The 20,135-nt window shown below is 40.7% G+C and overlaps 1 protein-coding gene across 9 annotated transcripts in view; it reads right to left on the bottom strand.

Moving 5' to 3' along the window:
- Positions 1-20,135, bottom strand: part of RIMKLB (ribosomal modification protein rimK like family member B) — a 111,596-nt gene that overhangs the window by 71,383 nt on the left and 20,078 nt on the right. For 7 of the 9 annotated variants that reach the window (XM_023192404.1, XM_023192400.2, XM_023192402.2 and 4 more), the window contains exon 2: positions 4,224-4,454. In XM_023192404.1, coding sequence (XP_023048172.1) covers positions 4,224-4,398 — 175 coding nt within the window. In that variant the 5' untranslated portion in view covers positions 4,399-4,454. The remainder of the gene's footprint in view (positions 1-4,223; positions 4,455-20,135) is intronic. The other 2 variants (XM_023192403.3, XM_023192399.2) reach the window with 1 other exon arrangement.

Here is a 20,135-nt window from a genome sequence, read left to right on the forward strand (position 1 = left end):
CCCAAGGACAGTCCTACAACAGGCACTAGCATAGTACATTATTCATTATTTTATAACAGGCATATATTGGGGTGAATGTTTCAAAAGTTTTTAACCGATGAAGATATTCAACAACAACAAAAAACTTGCAGGATTAGGCAATAAAACGATAAAGGGGATTTGGGAAAGGCAAATATAACTAGCACTGTAATTCTGAAAGATTAATTTGACTACAGTACATTACAAGATGAGTTTAAAGTGGAAACAAATTTAGAAGTTACTATAATAGTTTAGGCACCTTTGATTTCATTAGCAGTAGTAAGAACAGACATTAAGTCAGATATATTACAAACAAAACAGACAAGTCTTTTATAACATTGTATCTGGAAGTAAGAGAGAATGAAGAAGAAAGCTGACTCCACGATTTCTTCAAGCTTAGGCTAGGAAGAGGACACTGTTAATAGAAAAGATTAATATTGGAGCTAGAACAGATTTGTAAGAGAAGTTCAAGAGAGCAGTTTTACATACACTGACACAAAGGGAGAGGCAATGAGGAGGAAAAAAAAGGAAAACCAAAAGAACTTCTATGCCTTCTACTCATTTATAACTATACCTTCTCTTTGACTGTGAAAACACTGTACAGACAACGTACAAATGACGTGTAACGTGTAAATGACGTGTAACATTTTTTAAACAGCTTTATTGAGATATAATTCACATATTGTAAAATTCATCCATTTAAAGTATAGAAATGTGGTTTTTAGTATTTTCACTGTATTATGCAAAATAGCCACAATTTTAGAACATTTCCCTTATCCCAATTTGTTTAAGTCTCTCCACTTAATTCTGTGAAACAGCCTGTTTCCTCATCTGCATAATGGTAATATCACCTCCCTCATAAGATATGAGGGTTAAATAATACATGTTAAAAACAACAACAACAAAAAAAAAACCCTTCTAGAAATGCCTGAATATATAGGAGGTGCATCAACAAAAAGTCTGAAAAAATTTTAAATTAGATTTAACACTTCAGGGGAAAAGTTTCTGAAGATTTTTAAAAGAATATTAGGATGATAAAAGTTGTGTTTAATGAAGATGTAAAAATGCTAGAGAGGAAAAGACAGTTTTGAAAAAGAAAGAGCTACTGAGGTGGGAAGATCGCTTGAGCCTAGGAAGTTGAGGCTGCAGTGAGCTAAGACCACACCACTGTACTCCAGCCTGGGTGACAGAGCGAAACCCCAACTCAAAAAAAAAAAAAAAGAAAGAAAGAAAGAAAAAGCTAGAGGGCTAACTAGAGTCATTAAAATTTGAAGCCATGGGAAGCCCCACTCAGGTGCCCCTCTCTCTCACGGGAGAGCTGATCTCCTTTCCCTTTCTTTTACCTATTAATTAAAACTTCACGGGCCGGGCGCGGTGGCTCAAGCCTGTAATCCCAGCACTTTGGGAGGCCGAGACGGGCGGATCACGAGGTCAGGAGATCGAGACCCTCCTGGCTAACACGGTGAAACCCCGTTTCTACTAAAAATACAAAAAATTAGCCGGGCGAGGTGGTGGGCGCCTGTGGTCCCAGCCACTCGGGAGGCTGAGGCAGGAGAATGGCGTGAACCCAGGAGGCAGAGGTTGCGGTGAGCTGAGATCCGGCCACTGCACTCTAGCCTGGGCGACAGAGCAAGACTCCGTCTCAAAAAAAAAAAAAAAACTTCACTTTTAGTCTTAAAAAACAAAAACTGAAGCTATGATAGCCTGACCCAGGATAGTGAGAAGATAGAATATTTATGGCTTAGAAGGAAAAAGCAACAAAATTTTGTAGCATACTGGCTCTTGTGGATTAAAAAAAAAAAAAAAAAAAGACATGTTAACAGTAAGGCTAGGTCAACGGGAGAAAGGTGATATTACAGAGACAGAGAAGCTGAAATAATAAGACAGTTTTGATGGAAAAAAGCAAGTTGCACTGTGATAGATTGACACAGAAATGCCACTTGAGAATAAAGTGAAAATGTTCACTAGGTAACTGGGAAAAATATCAAGAGCAATGGTTTTCAACCTCAGATCCTTTTCAACCTATACACTTTTTAAAAATAGAGATGCCCATTTCTACCTCCCACATTTTGTGTTATTACTTAGTAGCCACTAGATTTCATAAGGAACTATGGCTATAGCCTTTGGTTTTCCAACCACCAGAAGCCTTGTAGGAGTGGTGTTGAGTGAACTAATGTTTTACACTGGCATTTCTCTTCTCATGCAGACTTCAAGAACATGGCTCCCAATACAATAAAGTGTCTGAGTTTCTGACTCCAATTTCAATAATAACTGTACATACACTTACACTGAAAAAGCTGTGTAAGTTGAACAAGCATGTCACAAATATTGAGTTTTAGAGATTTACCTTGATTTGATCAAGGATCTTGGTCACAGATGTAAGAGGGGTGCAAAGTGACATTCATACTTCTCATTCATATGTTACCAAAGTTATAACTTTACATGTATTTGCATGATTGTTTGACAAATATTGACCTTATCCTTTAGAATACACGAGGATTATATTTTATTTCGTATACCATACCACTGTCTAGCACATAGTAAATGCTGAAATAATACTTAATGAAATAATGAATAGACTCTTATCCCAGATTTCCTGGATATAAATAACTAGGTATTGGACCCAGACAATATATACTGAAAAGAGAATTACACTGAAAATAAAATAGTGAGCATCATCCTGATAAAGGCAGTACATTCAAGAGAACAAGAGTAGGCGGGCATGGTGTCTCATGCCTGTAATCTCAGCACTTTTGGAGGCCGAGGCAGGTGGATCACTTGAGTTCAGAGTTCGAGACCAGCCTGGCCAACATGGTGAAACTGGTCTCTACTAAAAATACAAAAATTAGTCAGGTGTGGTGGTGCACATCTGCAATCTCAGCTACTCAGGAGGCTGAGGCAGGAGAATTTGCTTGAACCTGGGAGGCAGAGGTTGCAGTGAGCTGAGATCGCGCCATTGCACTCCAGCCTGGGTGACAAAGTAAGACCCTGTCTCAAAAAAAAAAAAAAAAAAAAGAACAAGAGTACTTATCCATTTGAGTGAAAAAACAAAGAAACATTTTTGGCAACAATAACTGATCAAAAGTACTGTGGATGAAATAAATAAATGTTACAAGAGGATTGAAAATAAAAGTGATGTTTGCTAACAGATTATACTTAGTGTGACACTCAACCTATGGTAACATTTTTAATTTAGACAAGATTCTAGATCTGTTAGCCTATGAATGAAATTATCCTACCATGGCAGATAAAGTAAGATTTTATTGTACTTTGCATTGCCTTAATTCTCACAATAACTGTCTTTCTCCATTTCATTGATTAGGAAATTAAATCATGGGGCTTCAGTGTAATTCTAGTCACAAAGGAAGAAAGTGATCTAAAATGTATTTATACTATCGTTAAATTATGAAGTATTTTCTGAAAGTCAGTCAAAAAGTCCATTTATATGACACCATATAACGCTCCCTGACAGAAACTACCAATTTAGCTACAGTAAGCCATAAAACTTTCAAAAGAAAATATTTAAGAGTTTCCTGAAAATCAGTACTAAAGAACTTCTATACTTTTCCAGGATATCTTCCCCTACAGTGCTAAAACAATACGAAATACTAAAAATACTAGAAATATTTATCACCAATTGAGTTAAATCATTAAGATACTCACCTGTAAGAAAAACCGTATTAGTTTATATTACATGTATAAAGTGTTTTATAAAAAGGAATCACATGGGTTTAATTTATTAATCAAGTATTAATGAAAGAACCTCCAAAGATACAAATTTCCTTAGGAGCACCTTATAAACAAGGTATTTTAAACTAGAAGACAGTAAAAGTGAAAGGAACTTGAGAATCATCTTTACTTTTATTTTTCAGAGACTGTGTCTTACAATGTTGCCCAGGCTGGACTTGAACTTGTGGGTTCAAATGATCCTCCCACCTTAGCCTCTGGAACTACAGGCATGTGCCTACTTTGTTTTATTGTTTATCTGTTTTGAAGGTCATCTTTAATTTGCCTCACAACTGTTTCCTAATAAAGTTAATAAATATTAGTGTCTATATTACTTCCATAAAATATATTAGACCTTATAATTAGAAGACACTTAGTAATGACAAGGCTACGAATTCCTCTGTCCTAGTTATTCCTAAAACATGCAGATTCATCATATTCTAGGTAAAAATCCAAAAGATCACTTAGTATAGACTTACCCAGGTTTCCTTGCTCAATTGTCAGCACCACCTCATCCATCACCACAGCCCTAAAGTCCAGTTCCTCCTCACAACATTTGGCCTTCAGCGCTCGTAAAATCTCTTTTTGAGGATAGTCTTCCCTGATGCGACGATCTGTCAAAAACCACAACTTGGCAGCCACAGAACTACACATCTTGATTAGCTTGTGTTTCCTTGCCTGGATTATATCCTCTTGGATGTAATGTCTATCTAGATGGAAGAGAAAATATACATAAAAGGTAAATCAAGAAATCTCCTTGATTTCTGGATTTCATACAAATAAATGCTGAGATTATACACTAATTATATAAACAGGAAAAAACAAGTGTAGATATTATTTCTGTTTCCCTTTCATTCAAACTAAAATTATACACTAGTAATATGGAAACTGACCACCTCTTCAGAAATACGATTTCTCCATTTTTCCTTGGGGAAAATGGCACTGCAACTTAATAACTGTAGCTGGTTACTCAGCAGAAACTTTAAATACCCTTCCCAATATTACACATTGTCTAGAAATATACTTTAATCTGAACACTGACTTTTTATCTCTTCCCTCAACATTCTGTTCTTGATATGAAATGAAATTCCAATCAATACATCTCCATCTTTCCCATCACTAGAAACCCCACTTAAGTATATTTTTGTATCTGTGGTTAACTTTATATTCAATTTTCTTCCTTGGTTTTGTTATAGGTATGTAGGAAAAAAAAACAGGTAGTAGCACTTATCTTACTAGGTAAGCTTCAATGATGAAGTCATTTACACAGTAGCTTTAGTCAAAATAAATAATTGGAGAATGGCAAAAAGGGCCAAATAAATGTCCAGGTCCATTCACTACATTTCATTTATTTCAGCCAGAGGACAGCATGCTCTTACTCAATGTTTTTATTCTTTCTATAAATAGAATTTTTAAAAATAAATGCAGCTTGTTTACCAAAATGCAAAAAAGGACTTTTTTTCCAGATAGTGGTGCTTACAGTTTGTATCACGAACAATGCAACATTAAAAATCATCTTCCTGAGAAGCAAAAAAGTTACAAGTTTCAAAACAAGCAACAAAAAGATTTTTTTTAATGTTTACAAAAAAACAAAATGTCAAGTATCATTCAAGTATTATTCCAGATAATATGGCACACCTAACACAAAAGGAAAGGTCCCGGGCAAAGACTGCAGGAAGGAAAAGCTGTACAGACCAGCAGCTTCCTGAATAGTGGTAGCTGGACATGGGCCACCCTCCAGGTACCAGCAAGAAGGGCCTGCTCCACGGTGCACACGGTTTGAAAGCAGAGCATTGCTGGGCAGGGGCACCACCAGAGCCAACAGCACACATTCCCAAGTACCTTGAAATGCCATGTCTGCCACACTTGACCACCTACCTCTCTTAACTAACTTACTACCCCACAATCCACTGCCTCAAGGGCCTAAGTCTCTGTTAAACAAGCAGGGTATCTAAACTGGATTATGGTAGTAACTCAGCTTACACACATGCTAGGAAGGAACTATGCTAACTTAACATCGGATGCTCTAGGGTTAGCAGTTCTGAATATTTAATAACTTTTTATTTTTATTTATTTACTTTGAGATGGAGTTTCACTTTTGTCACCCAGGCTGGAGGGCAATGGTGTGATCTCGACTTGCTAGAACCTCTGCTTCCCAGGTTCAAGTGATTCTCCTGTCTCAGCCTCCCAAGTAGCACGTGCCACCACACTCAACTAATTTCTTATTTTTTTTTTTAGTAGAGATGGGGTTTCACTATCTTGGCCAGGCTGGTCTTGAACTCCTGACCTCAGGTGATCTGCCCGCCTCAGCCTCCCAAAGTGCTGGGCGGATCACCCGAGTGAGGTCAGAAGTTCGAGACCAGCCTGGTCAACATGATGAAACCCCACCTCTACTTAAAAAAAAAAAATACAAAAATTAATCGGGCTTGGTGGCGGGCACCTATAATCCCAGCTACTGGGGAGGCTGAGGCAGGAGAATTGCTTGAACCCAGGAGGTGGAGGTTGCAGTGAGCCGAGATCACGCCATTGCACTCCAGCCTGGGCAACAAGAGCAAAATTCCGTCATACACACACACACACAGAAGAAGATAAGGACCAGGCTCATTAAAATGAAAAATATATAAACGTTATGGCTTCCCTACAGCAGGATATTCCATGCATATTATTACAGGCAGTAAACCTTATCCTCTCTCCTCCTTAAACAGACTGTTTCTGATAAATTTTTCTCCTATGAAACTTTTCTTGAAAAGACATTTCCATTTTAACCACATATGGCAAAGGTACAGCGCAAACCTGCACTGTCAATTCAACCTGATGGGACAACTTTTTTTATGGGTTGCATTTCAGTCTCCTCCCTGTGGACAATCACAGGAAAGGCCACAGTGTGTCCCTGACCAGACGCTGTACCCAAACAGATACTACACTCATTAAAAAAAGCAGTTATAGCCACACAGGGCCTTCCAGGCCACTTGGGAAGGTCTCACTCAGAAAGCAAAGCTCCACAAAAGAAAAAGTCACACCAGAATACCTGATGTAGATAGAATATCCCCAGCTTCCCTTGACAAAACAATTGTAAAAATGCCCTTAAAATGTCTGTAATCAGTAGTTATTGAAAGACTCTGTCACTGACTTCCAACACTGCAAAGCTATGTCCGTGCCTTGGCCTGACACTTGTCTCTTGAAACTCACCCGTTTGCAGATTTCTGAGACAGGGTTTCAGTCACCCAGGCTGGAATGCAGTGATGCAATCACAGCTCACGGTTCACTGCAACCTCAAACTCCTGGACTTAAGTGATCCACCTGTCTCCTCTGCCTCCCAAGCAGCTGAGACGACAGGAGCAAATCATTTCAGGCTAATTTTTTTTTTTCTTCGAGACGGAGTCTCGCTCTGCCACCCAGGCTGGAGCGCAGTGGTGTAATCTTGGCTCACTGGAACTTCTATCTCCCGGGTTCAAGCAATTCTCCTGCCTCAGCCTCCAGAGTAGCTGGGATTACAGATGCCCACCACCATGCCCAGCTAATTTTTGTACTTTTCTCTTTTCAGTAGATAGAGGTTTTGCCGTGTTGCCCAAAGTGATGGAATTATAGGTGTGAGCCAACAGGCCCAGTCTCTAATTTTTTATTTTATTTATTTTTTTGGTAAAGATGTGGTTTCACTACGTTACCTGGACTGATCTCAAACTCCTGGCCTCAACCAGTCCTCCCACTTTGGCCTCCCAAAGTGCTGGGGTTACGTCTGTGAGCCACCATGCCCTGCCAATTGATGATTAATTTCATTGTACGGTGGTTTTCACCTGAGTGTGGCAGTTGCTGCCCCAATAGCAGTCAGGATGGAAGGTTACAGTCACTAGCAATTCGGAAGCAGAAATGTTCTGCTGCTGATACATCAGTAGACAGAAATTACGTGCGCTACAATGGTTCTGAAATCGGAAAATAATAACATTCCCCTCTGAAGAGCCACAAAGCTTCCAGTCAACATGTTTTTCTAGGCCAGGTATGATGGCTCCTGCCTGTAACCCCAGAACTTTGAGAGGCTGAGGTAGGCGGATCATTTGTGGTCAGGAGTTTGAGACCAGCCTGGCCAATATGGTAAAACCCTGTCTCTACTAAAAATACAAAAATTAGTCAGGTGTGGCAGCGCATGCCTATAATCCCAGCTACTCGGGAGGCTGAGGCAGGAGAACTGCTTGAACCCAGGAGGCAGAGGTTGTAGTGAGCGGAGATGGTGCTGGGCAACACCGAAACTCCATCTCAAAAAATAAGAAAGAAAGAAACTGGTGGGGAGCAGTAGCTCATTTTGGGAGGCTGAGCTGGGCAGATCACTTGAGGTCAGGAGTTCAAGACCAGCCTGGCTGATATGATTAAGACTCTATCTCTACTAAAAATACAAAAAAAAAAAAAAAAAATTGCTGGGTGTGGTGGTGCGTGCTTGTAATCCCAGCTACTCAGGTGGCTGAGGCAGGAGAACTGCCTGAAGCTGCAGTGAGTCCAGACCATGCTACTGTACTCCAGCCTGAGAAACAGAGCTCCACCTCAAAACAAAAACATACTTTCTACATTAAACCTCTGATTACCCATACAGTAGTCCCTCCAAATCCACAGGGGATTATTCCAAGACCCCCAGTGGATGCCTGAAATTGCAGATAGTACTGCACCATATATATGTTTTTTCCTTAACATACATATCTATAATTTGTATATTAGGTACAGTAAGAGATTAACAATAAAATAGAACAATTATAACAATATACTACGATAAAAGTTACATGAATGCGGTGTCTCTCCCACTCTCAAAATATCCTATTGTTCTGTGTCAGGGCGTAACTGAAACCACAGAAAGTGAAACCAGGGAAAGTGAAACCTGTCCAGTGGTACACTCCCATTCCCACAGGAGGACATGCGGCTAGCCTTCCTCCATGCCCAAGCGATGGGGCCTCCCCAAGGGCTGCTGCAGCAATAGCTGCTTGCCTTCTTAGGGTTGCTCCAACTGGATTCACATCTGAGATGCCAGAAATGTTGGGTGAAGACTTCAATCCCAAAGGTAGAGGCTCCAGGCGTGCCTGCCTGCTTCTGCCCCTCAATGGTTCGCACCTAGCCTTGGGCACAGCTGTTTCCTCTTAACAGAATTTTAAAACATCTACTTTTCTATTTTTCCCATCTGCTGACGAAAAGAAAAAAGAAAAACAAAAAAACAGAAATGCTGACAAGAAGTCAAAAAGATTCCAGTAAATCTAAATAGCACAGGAGCTCAAAAGTACACCAATGACAGTCCTGCTAATGATCCAGAATCTTAAAATTCAGATAATATTCACTATTTTAAACGACAGTAAAGTCCTCTATAAAATAAAATGGTTACTTTTTTCCTAGTAGTAACTGTAAGGTAAGTGTAAGAAAATATTCTCCAGGGCCGGGCGCAGTGGCTCAAGCCTGTAATCCCAGCACTTTGGGAGGCCGAGACAGGCGGATCACGAGGTCAGGAGATCGAGACCATCCTGGCTAACACGGTGAAACCCTGTCTCTACTAAAATACAAAAAATTAGCCGGGCGTGTTGGCGGGCGCCTGTAGTCCCAGCTACTCGGGAGGCTGAGGCAGGAGAATGGCGTGAACCCGGGAGGCAGAGCTTGCAGTGAGCTGAGATCTGGCCACTGCACTCCAGCCTGGGCGACAGAGCGAGACTCCGTCTCAAAAAAAAAAAAAAGAAAAAAAAGAAAATATTCTCCAGTAGCAAAACATAAATGCAGCGCTTGCAAATGTCCACATATAAATGAGTACCGTATAGTATTTCCCCTCTTAGAATGTAAGCTCAGGACAACCAATCCCATCCTCTATTTCCTCCAGTATATCAAGAAAAACAATGTATAAATATCGGACAGCAAATAAATACTACTGAAAAAAGTACCTTTTTTGAAATAAAGAGAAATTCTACCACGAGAATTTGTTTTTGATACAGTTTTCCCACGCAAACTTCTGGATCAGCATGCCAATAAAAATCAGCACTGCATCTTGGAATACTCAGGCAAAATTAATCAAATGGGAATCTTAAAACACTTCATTCATCTTCTGAAATAGGAAATAAACAGACATTTGTTTCACTGCTTGAGATTTCCTAAATTTTTTCTAAGGTAATAGTTTAGAAAGTACCATTTAGTTTCTCCCAACTTTTAGTTCCCATATTAGACCAATCCAAGGAATAATTTTTCTACTTTAAAAGTTTTTTCAGGTCAACATTCTGGGATCTAAAACTTAGATCAAATTTCCTTAATGAACAAAGGAAAAGTTCAATGTTTCGAGTCAAAATCTCAAAATACATTACAAATATTGAGAGTTTCCAAAAGGACGTGTCAACCTATTCAACAGGTTGTGTCAACAGAAGACAAATGAGAGCATAAAAGATTTGTATTACATCATAGAATAAGAGAAAAAAGTTAAAATCAAAGATAATTTCTCTCCCTCTCATCTTTCTTGAGGACCCTTCCCAAAGGTATTTCTTTTAGCACAGAAAAAGCAAAAAATCACAACCTACCATCTGAAGATATTAAGGTACCTCTTACTACTAAGAAAATCTATTAACATATGAGCTCAAAATTCCAACTACTGAAGAAAAATAAAACTAAAGGGAAAAAGTACATACACTAATATAAAATAGAATCTGTACAGAACTCTATTGTAACACACAATAGAATCTGTATAGAACTCTATTGTAACACACAATAGCATCTCTATAGAAGTCTTTTGTAACACACAATACAATCTGTATAGAAGTCTTTTGTAACACACAATAGAATTTTAATAGCATTTATTCCATTTGTCAGTTCATACAGATGTGCTTCAGGAAAGACTGTACATAGGATAAAAAATTATACTACTCAAACCTTGTTTTCAACACTATCCACTCTTGGATAGGAATCACAGGAGCTGAATCAAGTTTGTGGAAAAAAATAACAAATTTGTGTCTCTCAAAAATGTGATATTACAAAACATGTATTTGGTCTTCAACCCTGTTTCCTGGCATACAACTCCTAAAATCATAAGAATCTCCAAAATGATGTCTTTCTGTATGCTAATAATTGATTGATGGCTGGCAGCCCCTAGGCAGCTTTAGTATGGGGGCTGGTCACCAGAATGAGTCATGATTAGAGGGTTGGAACCTTCAGTCTCATCCCCTAACCTCTGGAGAGAGGACATGGGCTGACAGTCAAGTTGATCACCAGTGGCCAGTGGTTTAATGAATCATGCCTACGTAATGAAGTCTCCAAAAAAATCCAAAAGCATTGGGCTCAAAATGCTTCCAGATAGCTGAACACATGGCAGATCCTAGAGGGTGACACACTTAGGAAAGGCATAGAAGCTCCATGCCCTCTTCCATACCTTGCCCTATGCACCTTTTCATCTGTATCCTTTATAATATACACGTAAACACGTTTCCCTTAGTTATGTAAACTGCTCTAGCAAATTAAACCCAAAGACAGGGTTGGTGGAAACTCCAACTTAAAGCCAGTCAGCCTTCTGGCTGAAGTCCAGAGGCCTGTACTGGTGGGGGGCATGGTAGGGGGTAGTTTTGGGGACTGAGCAGTTAACCTGTGGGAGCACTCAACCTGTGGGAGAGTGTCAGAAATGAATTAAAGGACACCTAGCTGGTGTCCGTAGCAGAAATGATTGTTGGTGAGGAGAAATCTCCATCAATGGATCTTCTGTCTGTGTTGATTGGTGTTGCTGAAAGAACAGGAAAAAGCACACTGAATGGTGTTTTTTCCATGCTCTCTCATTAAATTTTAGGTACGCTGTCAAGTCTCTTTTTCTGTGACTTTCCTCCTGACATCTCTCCTTCTGTACATGATCCTCCAAGTTTCATTCTTAAACTCTGCTTTCCACTTTCTAGAAATGTCATCCAAAGCCAGGTTTCAACTTTGTTATTTTGGAGCCACTGACCCACTAGATATTTGTTTCTCAACTAAATTTCAGAATCCATTTCAATGGGCCTCCTGGGCATCCCTAACTAAACGCCACCCACTGTTGCCTCAGTTGAGCATGTTAAAAAAAAAAAAAAGACAGGCACGGTGGTTCACGCCTGTAATACCAGCACTTTGGAAGGCTGAGGTGGGCAAGATCACCTGAGGTCAGGAGTTTGAGACCAGCCTGGCCAAAATGGTGAAACCCTGTCTCTATTAAAAGTATAAAAAAATTAGCTGGACGTAGTGGTGCACACCTGTAGTCCCAGCTACTCAGGAGGCTGAGGTTGCAGTGAACCAAGATTGTGCCATTGCACTACAGCCTGGGTGACAGGAGCGAAACTCAGTCCAAAAAAAAAAAAAGCCAGGCACGGTGGCTCACACTTGTAATCTCAGCACTTTGGGAGGCTGAAGTGGGTAGATCACCTGAGGTCAGGAGTTTGAGACCAGCCTGGGTAGATGACCTGAGGTCAGGAGTTCGAGACCAGCCTGGCCAACCTGGTGAAATGTCTCTACTAAAAATACAAAAATTAGCTAGGCATGGTGGTGGGCTCCTGTAATCTCAGCTACTTGGGAGGCTGAGGAAGGGGAGTCACTTGAACCCAGAAGGCGAGGTGGCAGTGAGCTGAGATTGCACCACTGCTCTCCAGCATGGGTGACAAGGGCAAAACTCCATCTCAAAAACAAAAAACAAAACAGAGAATGTATTTTTATTCACAGAAATGTTTCAGCACCTATATTCCCCATTGTGATCATTAAATTTTATGTCGACCTGGTGAGGCAATGGTTCCAAGCTGTTTGGGCAAAAAATAGTCTACACATTGCTGAAGGTATTTTGCATATTGATTAGCATCTAATCAGCTGACCTTAAGTAAAGGAAATTACCCTTCATAATGTGGAGGGGCTACATCCAATCAGTTGAAGGTCTTGCTAAAAAGCAAAAACTGAGGAGGAACTCTTCCTCAAGACTCAGGACTTATAGAAAGACTCACAGAAATGCTACCCGAGTTGCCAGTTTGCTGGTCTGCCCAAAAATTTCAGACCCAAGACTGCAACATCAAGCCCTGTCCGAGCTTACAGACTGCTGCTTACTCTACAGACTTTGAACTTAGCAACTCCGCAATCACATGAACCAACCGCTTAAAATACATTTACAATTTTTAAAAATACATATATATATATATATACACACACACATATTATATATATATCTTATTGAGTCTATTTCTCTGGAGAACCCTGACTGATATACCTATTCTTATTAAGGCACTCAATTCAGAAAACTGGGCATCAATTTTTATTTCCATCCTTTTTTCACTGTTTACACAAAGTTAATTCTATTAATATTAAAATCGGCCAGGCGCGGTGGCTCAAGCCTGTAATCGCAGCACTTTGGGAGGCTGAGACAGGCGGATCACGAGGTCAGGAGATCGAGACCATCCTGGCTAACACGGTGAAACCCCGTCTCTACTAAAAAATATAAAAATCTAGCCGGGCGAGGTGGCGGGCGCCTGTAGTCCCAGCTACTCGGGAGGCTGATGCAGGAGAATGGCGTAAACCTGGGAGACAGAGCTTGCAGTGAGCTGAGATCCAGACACTGCACTCCAGCCCGGGCGACAGAGCGAGACTCCGTCTCAAATAAATAAAATAAATAAATAAATAAATATTAAAATCACCTGCACCTTACTTTTTTGAGATGGAGTCTGTCACCTAGGCTGGAGGACAGTGACATGATCCTGGCTCACTGCAACCTCTGCCTCCCAGATTCAAGCAATCCTCCTGCCTCAGCCTCCTGACCACAAAGTGTTGGGATTACAGGCATGAGCCACCATGCCCAGCCTCCTAACATTTCTAATGATTTCACTTAACAGAAGAAACTTATATCAAGTTATTTCTGGAACATGGTACAGCAAACAGTTCCTAGGTTTAATGCACAGTACAGTTCAAAGTCCCAAAGTTTCATATTTAACATGATAAATGTCTGGCCTTCTGTCTAAATTTTCTTCCCAGATATTACAGGGAAGATATTACAGGCGTGTGCCACCACACCCGGCTAATTTTTGTATTTTTAATAGAGACTGGGTTTTGCCATGTTGGCAAGGGTGGTCTCGAACTCCTGACCGCAAGTGATCCCCCTGCCTTGGCCTCCCAAAGTGCTAGGATTACAGGTATGAGCCACCATGCCTGGCCCATTTTACTCTTATCTCCAGTATATTCAACTTAAGACACCTGGACTACTATAAAAGCCTCCAAATAAATCTTCTGCCCTCTGTCACTTCCAATTTTCTAAACACATACTCTTTCATGTTTCCTGTTGCTTGGAATATATACCCCCAAACACTTACCTATTTAGTAAACTCTGAGTTTAAATGGTTTGTGTGTGTGTGTGTGTTTTAGAGATAAGGTCTTGCTCTGCACCAAGCCTGCAGTGACACAATTGCAGCCTCCAATCTTGGGCTCAAATAATCCTCCCACCTCAGCCTCCTAAGTAGCTGAGACTACAGGTATGTACCACCATGTCCCGTTAATTAATTTTTTCCTCTTTTAGAGGCAGGTTCTCACTGTTGCCCAGGCTGGTCTCAAACTCCTGGCCTCAAGCAAAATTCTCCTGCCTCAGTCTCCCAAATAGCTGGGATTATAGGCATGGGCCATGGCTCAGGAGTTAATGCATTTGTTAAGTAACATATCCTCTGGAAGAATTACTTTTAGGACTCAGGGAAAATTTAACAGATGTGCTAACATTTGTACCCAACTCATTATCATAGTATATAATTAAGGTTTATTTTTAAAAACTAGGGTCTGCCAGTGCTATAAAATGAATTCTTGGCCGGGCGCGGTGGCTCAAGCCTGTAATCCCAGCACTTTGGGAGGCCGAGACGGGCGGATCACGAGGTCAGGAGATCGAGACCATCCTGGCTAAAACGGTGAAACCCCGTCTCTACTAAAAAATACAAAAAAAAAAAAAAAAAACGAGCCGGGCGAGGTGGCGGCGCCTGTAGTCCCAGCTACTCGGGAGGCTGAGGCAGGAGAATGGCGGGAACCCGGGAGGCGGGGCTTGCAGTGAGCTGAGATCCGGCCACTGCACTCCAGCCTGGGCGGCAGAGCAAGACTCTGTCTCAAAAAAAAAAAAAAAAACAAAACAAAACAAAAAAAAAGATGAATTCTTAAAGTCTATGTTTAAACAGTTTTATTTGTTATAAAGATAATTTCTCTTTTACAGATTATTAAGTCATGATTGAAAGCATGTTCAACAAATACGCATGTTTAGGTGATGTGAGTTTATAAAACGCCATTTTCCTTACCAAATCTTTTTTTTTTTTTTTTTCTTGAGACAGGGTCTTACTCTGACACCCAGGTTGGAGAGCAATGATGTGATCTCGGCTCACTGAAACCTCCGCCTCCTGGGTTCAAGTGATTCTCCCACCTCAGCCTCCTGAGTAGCTGGGACCACAGGCACGCACCGCTACACCCAGCTAATTTCTGTATTTTTTGGTAGAGACAGGGTTTCATCATGTTGCTCAGGCTGGTCTCAAACTCCTGACCTCAAATGATCCACCTGCCTCAGCCTCTCATAGTGTTGGGATTACAGGTGTGAGCCACCACATCTGACCTATAAAATACTTTCTACATGTATTTTGTCACTTAATCTGTATATAATAATGTGAGGAACACAGGTTCCTATTATCCCAATTTAAAGAAAGACCAGCCCAAGATATCACAATAATAGACCCAAGACTGGAATTAAGATTTTCTATTTCTCTATGCTTTTTCTACAAAGAAATCAGAACCATCAAAGCTAACTTGGGTAAAGAAAATAAATTCACATACTGAGTAATTATATGTACCAAACACAATATGAGATGGTTTATTTTTATCATTTAATCCTCACAACCATCCCTCTGCAGTGTGTTATGGTCTTCATTTGGCAGTGACGCTGTTTTAGCAGAGAGGTTAGATAACTTGTTTAAAGTCACAATTAGAAAGTGGTAGGGGCCAGGCACAGTGACTCACGCCTGTAATCCTAGTACTCTGGGAGTTGAAGCAAAAGCATTGCTCGAGGCCAGGAGTTTGAGACCAGCCTGGGCAACACAGTGGGACCTCATCTCTACAAAAAATAAACACTTTAGGAAGCTGAGGTAGGAGGACAGGAGTTCAACACTAGCCTGGGCAACATAGTGGGGTCTCATCTCTACAAAAAGTGAAAAAAAAAAAAAAAAATCAGCCGGGCATGTTGGCACAGGCCTATGGTCTCAGCCACTGAGGAGGCTGAGGCAGGGTGTTCGCTTGAGTCTAGAAGTTCAAGGCTGCAGTGAGCTATGATCACACACTACTCTACTTCAGCCTGGGTGACAAAGCAAAACCCTGCCTTTAAAAAAAAAAAAAAAAAAGTTTATCTGGAATCCAAACATTTCTCTTTCTCTTTTTTTTTTTTTTTGAGAGGAAGTCTCGCTCTGTTGCCCAGGCTGGAGCACAGTGGCGCGATCTTGGCTCACTGCAACCTCCACCTCCTGGGTTCAAACAATTCTCCTGCCTCAGCCTCCCAAGTAGCTGGGATTACAGGCATGTGCCACTACGCCCGGCTAATTTTTGTATTTTTAGTAGACATGGGTTTTCACCATGTTGGCCAGGCTGGTCTCAAACTCCTGGCCTTAGGTGATCCACCCACGAAGTGTTGGGATTACAGGCATGAGCCACCATGCCCAGCTTCCAAACATTTCTAATGATTTAACTTAACAGAAGAAACTTATATCAAGTTATTTCTGGAACATGGTACAGCAAACAGTTCCTAGGTTTAATGCACAGTACAGTTCAAAGTCCCAAAGTTTCATATTTAACATGATAAATGTCTGGCCTTCTGTCTAAATTTTCTTCCCAGATATTACTTTGAAAAAGGAGTTAGAAAGCTATTCATTTACTCTCAAACCCAAGGCTTTACAGATATGGCTAACTAAATCACATGTCAAAGGAATAAACTAACAACTGAGAACTCCAAAGCCTCAGGGTCGAGTTCCAAGGTTGCTATTTGGGCAAACCTACCTGACTTTTCCAAATACAGTTTTCTGATAAAGTAGGAAAAATTCAAATACTCCTCAAAATTGGAGAGCACAGTAAGAAATGGTCTGATCTTATACAGCAATTCTATATTCCATTTCAGAGACCTCACCTCTAAATTTATAGGAACGTGAAGCCAAAAGCTAGTATCAAAAGGAAAAAAAGGAAATGTAAGAAGTTGAATACAGAATAAAACCATTTAAGAAAGGAACAGGTTTGAATCTTCTTTGTCACAACTTGATATACATTTTTGAAATAAAAGGTATTAAAATTAATCAGGTATGTAATGTTTAAGCAGATTTTTGTTTTGCCAGCTCATCAATTCACAAATTAGTACACATTTCCTAAGAATCCAGTAGACTCCTTCAGACATGGCTCGGATAACTGACAGACAGATAAAAAATACAGATTACCAAAATTAGTCTGTAAACTCCATGAAGAAAGAACCCATAACCATTTTATTCCCTGACGTTATCCCCAGTGGGAAATGCATAACCTGATACATAACACTGAGAAGTTATGGAATAGAACATATTTTAATAATCTGCTTTATCAAGTTGTAAAAGAGTATCAAAAAATCATAGCTATTTTAATATTAAATACGAGGCAAATGAGAGTCCCCATAAGATTTTTTTTTTTTTTTTTTTGAGGTGGAGTCTTGCTCTTTCACCCAGACTTGAGTGCAGTGGCGCAATCTAAGCTCACTGCAACCTCTGCCTCCAGGGTTCACGCAACTCTCCTGCCTCAGCCCCCCGAGTAGCTGAGATTACAGGCACGCACCACCACACCTGGCTAATTTTTATATTTTGAGTAGAGATGGGGTTTTGCCATTTTGGCCAGGCTGGTCTCAAACCCCTGACCTCAAGTGATTCACCTGCCTCAGCCTCCCAAAGTGCTGGGATTACAGGTGTGAGCCACTGCACCCGGCCCCCATAAGATCTAAATGTAGCTATTCAAAATTCCTAATTAATGTTTTCGGGTTCTCTTAAAAAAAAAAAAAAAAAAAAGGAGGTCAAGCGTGTGCTTACTTCCCATTTTGATCATATAACTGATCCAGAAATAATTAGCTTTGTTAACAAAGTTAGAAGAAAAAAACAAAAACATAATTTCAGAAAGAAGAAAAAAAGATATAAACAGATGGGTTCCATGCAGACCAGCCTCTAGAGGAGTAGAGCTGGCTAGCTCTGTGGCTTTTGTCATCCAAGCCAATTTTGAGAGGGGAAAAAAACACACTGGAAAAGAAAACATTAAAAATAACACCATGGCAGACCAGGCGCGGTGGCTCAAGCCTGTAATCCCAGCACTTTGGGAGGCCCAGACAGGCGGATCACGAGGTCAGGAGATTGAGATCATCCTGGCTAACACGGTGAAACCCCGTCTCTACTAAAAAGTACAAAAAACTAGCCGGGCGAGGTGGCGGGCGCCTGTAGTCCCAGCTACTCGGGAGGCTGAGGCAGGAGAATGGCGTAAACCCGGGAGGCGGAGCTCGCAGTGAGCTGAGATTCGGCCACTGCACTCCTGCCTGGGCAACAGAGCGAGACTCCGTCTCAAAAAAAAAAAAAAAACAAAAAACACAAAACAAAACCCTGGCATTAGTTACTATGAAGCCAGTGCTTTTCTGCAAATCTAACATGCACAGGGATACGTATGGCATATAAATCTAAAATGTATTATGTATAGATACTTTTGGAGGTACTACCTTATTTCTTAACAATCCCTAATATGACAAGCAGAAAATTCCAAGAGACAATTAAGAGACAATTTCCAACATCTGTACGTAATCTCCCTACTCAACCTCTCTTGAAACAACCACATGTATCAGCACAGCTAACATTTACAAATAATACTTTTTTCACTATCACTCTCTCCTCTTCCCTCAGATTCTAATAATATATTACAGTTTTCTTTTTTCTTTCTTTTTTTTTTTTTTTTTTGAGATAGAGTGTTGCTCTATTGCCCAGGCTGGAGTGCAGTGGTAAAATTTTGCCTCACCACAAACTCCACCTCCTAGGTTCAAGCGATTCTTGTGCCTCAGCCTCCCAAGTAGCTGTGACTACAGGCATGCGTCACCATGCCCACCTAATTTTTATATTTTTCACAGAGACGGGGGGGTTTCACCATGTTGGCCAGGCTGGTTTCGAACTCCTGACCTCAAGTGATTCACCTGCCTCCAGCCTCCCAAAGTGCTGGGATTACAGGTGTGAGCCACTGCGCCACGCCACATAATTAAAATTTCTAGAGGCTCTTTTCTCATATGCTTGTGACTTAATCCCACTTGCAGAATACTTTGTAAACTAATCTGCCATAAAACAAAGTCCTCCTATGAATGTATATCACTAAAGTGCCCCCAAAACAGCTGTCAGAAAGCAACATACAATAAAACTCACCCTCCTTACTTTATGTTTGGTTCTCTCTTCACATGTGGTTCGTGGGTATAGAAGTTCTTCCTCCACCCATTTTCACTCAGTTTATGTCTCTAGGCCTGCTCCCCAGAGGAAGATGATAAAAGCTACTCCTGCTTCCCAAAGCGTGGAACAATTGGCTCTGCTCTGTCCCTTCCCCAGCCCCTACCAGTGTCCATGGTTGGTCAGTCTTTCAGTTCATAGAGAGGGGAGCTTTGAGAAATACATCTAGTGACTTACCCCAGCAGCAAATCCTAAGTGGATACAAATTGTGAAAAGGGTAATTGGGAGATATTTTAAAAGAGATGTTTCTCCATGTGCCACAACAAACCAATGCCTGAAGCTGGGTTCGTGTTCACTAGTCAAATAATGTCCACTTTAGTGTGCTTCTTCACAGTATGACTGAGAAGGGGTGGAAGATTTAGAAGAGTTTACTGGTAATTTCCCTCTGGAGAGGAAAAGGGGCCTGAATTAGAAGGGAAAAAAGAAGGCGCTAATTTCTTGTTACTTTCCCTGCTACTCCTAGATGCTACTACTGACAAAAGTATATTAAACAGGGATGCTAAGGAAACATGGGCAAAATAAGAAAGCTATCCACTAGAAACTAAGATAAGTAGAATTTCAGCTGGTAGCCAATGGGCTAAAGGTTAAATGCTCGGTTCCTTACCCCCTGCGGGGGGCAAGGCAGGAAGAGAAAAGCGGCTCTTGACTGAGTGGAGGATTGTATGTGACTGAATTTGCTGTTCCCCTTCTTGGCTCTGTTCTCAGAATCACAGACTGCCCCCCTCCCTGACAAGCGGACTCCAGCACCTGGTAGGGGTAAGAGAAGACAAGAGAGAAAAAAAGGGAGACAGAGAAAGATAAAAAACATCAACAGCCATGTTGCCAAACTAACAACTAAATCAATGACATGAAAGAAGGAAATTAACAGCAATAACTAAGATAGAAAGGAATAAAATAGAATTATCTCAAGACAAAATAGGTCTC

This window comes from Piliocolobus tephrosceles, chromosome 10, assembly GCF_002776525.5.
Source record: "Piliocolobus tephrosceles isolate RC106 chromosome 10, ASM277652v3, whole genome shotgun sequence".
Lineage (NCBI taxonomy): Eukaryota > Metazoa > Chordata > Mammalia > Primates > Cercopithecidae > Piliocolobus > Piliocolobus tephrosceles.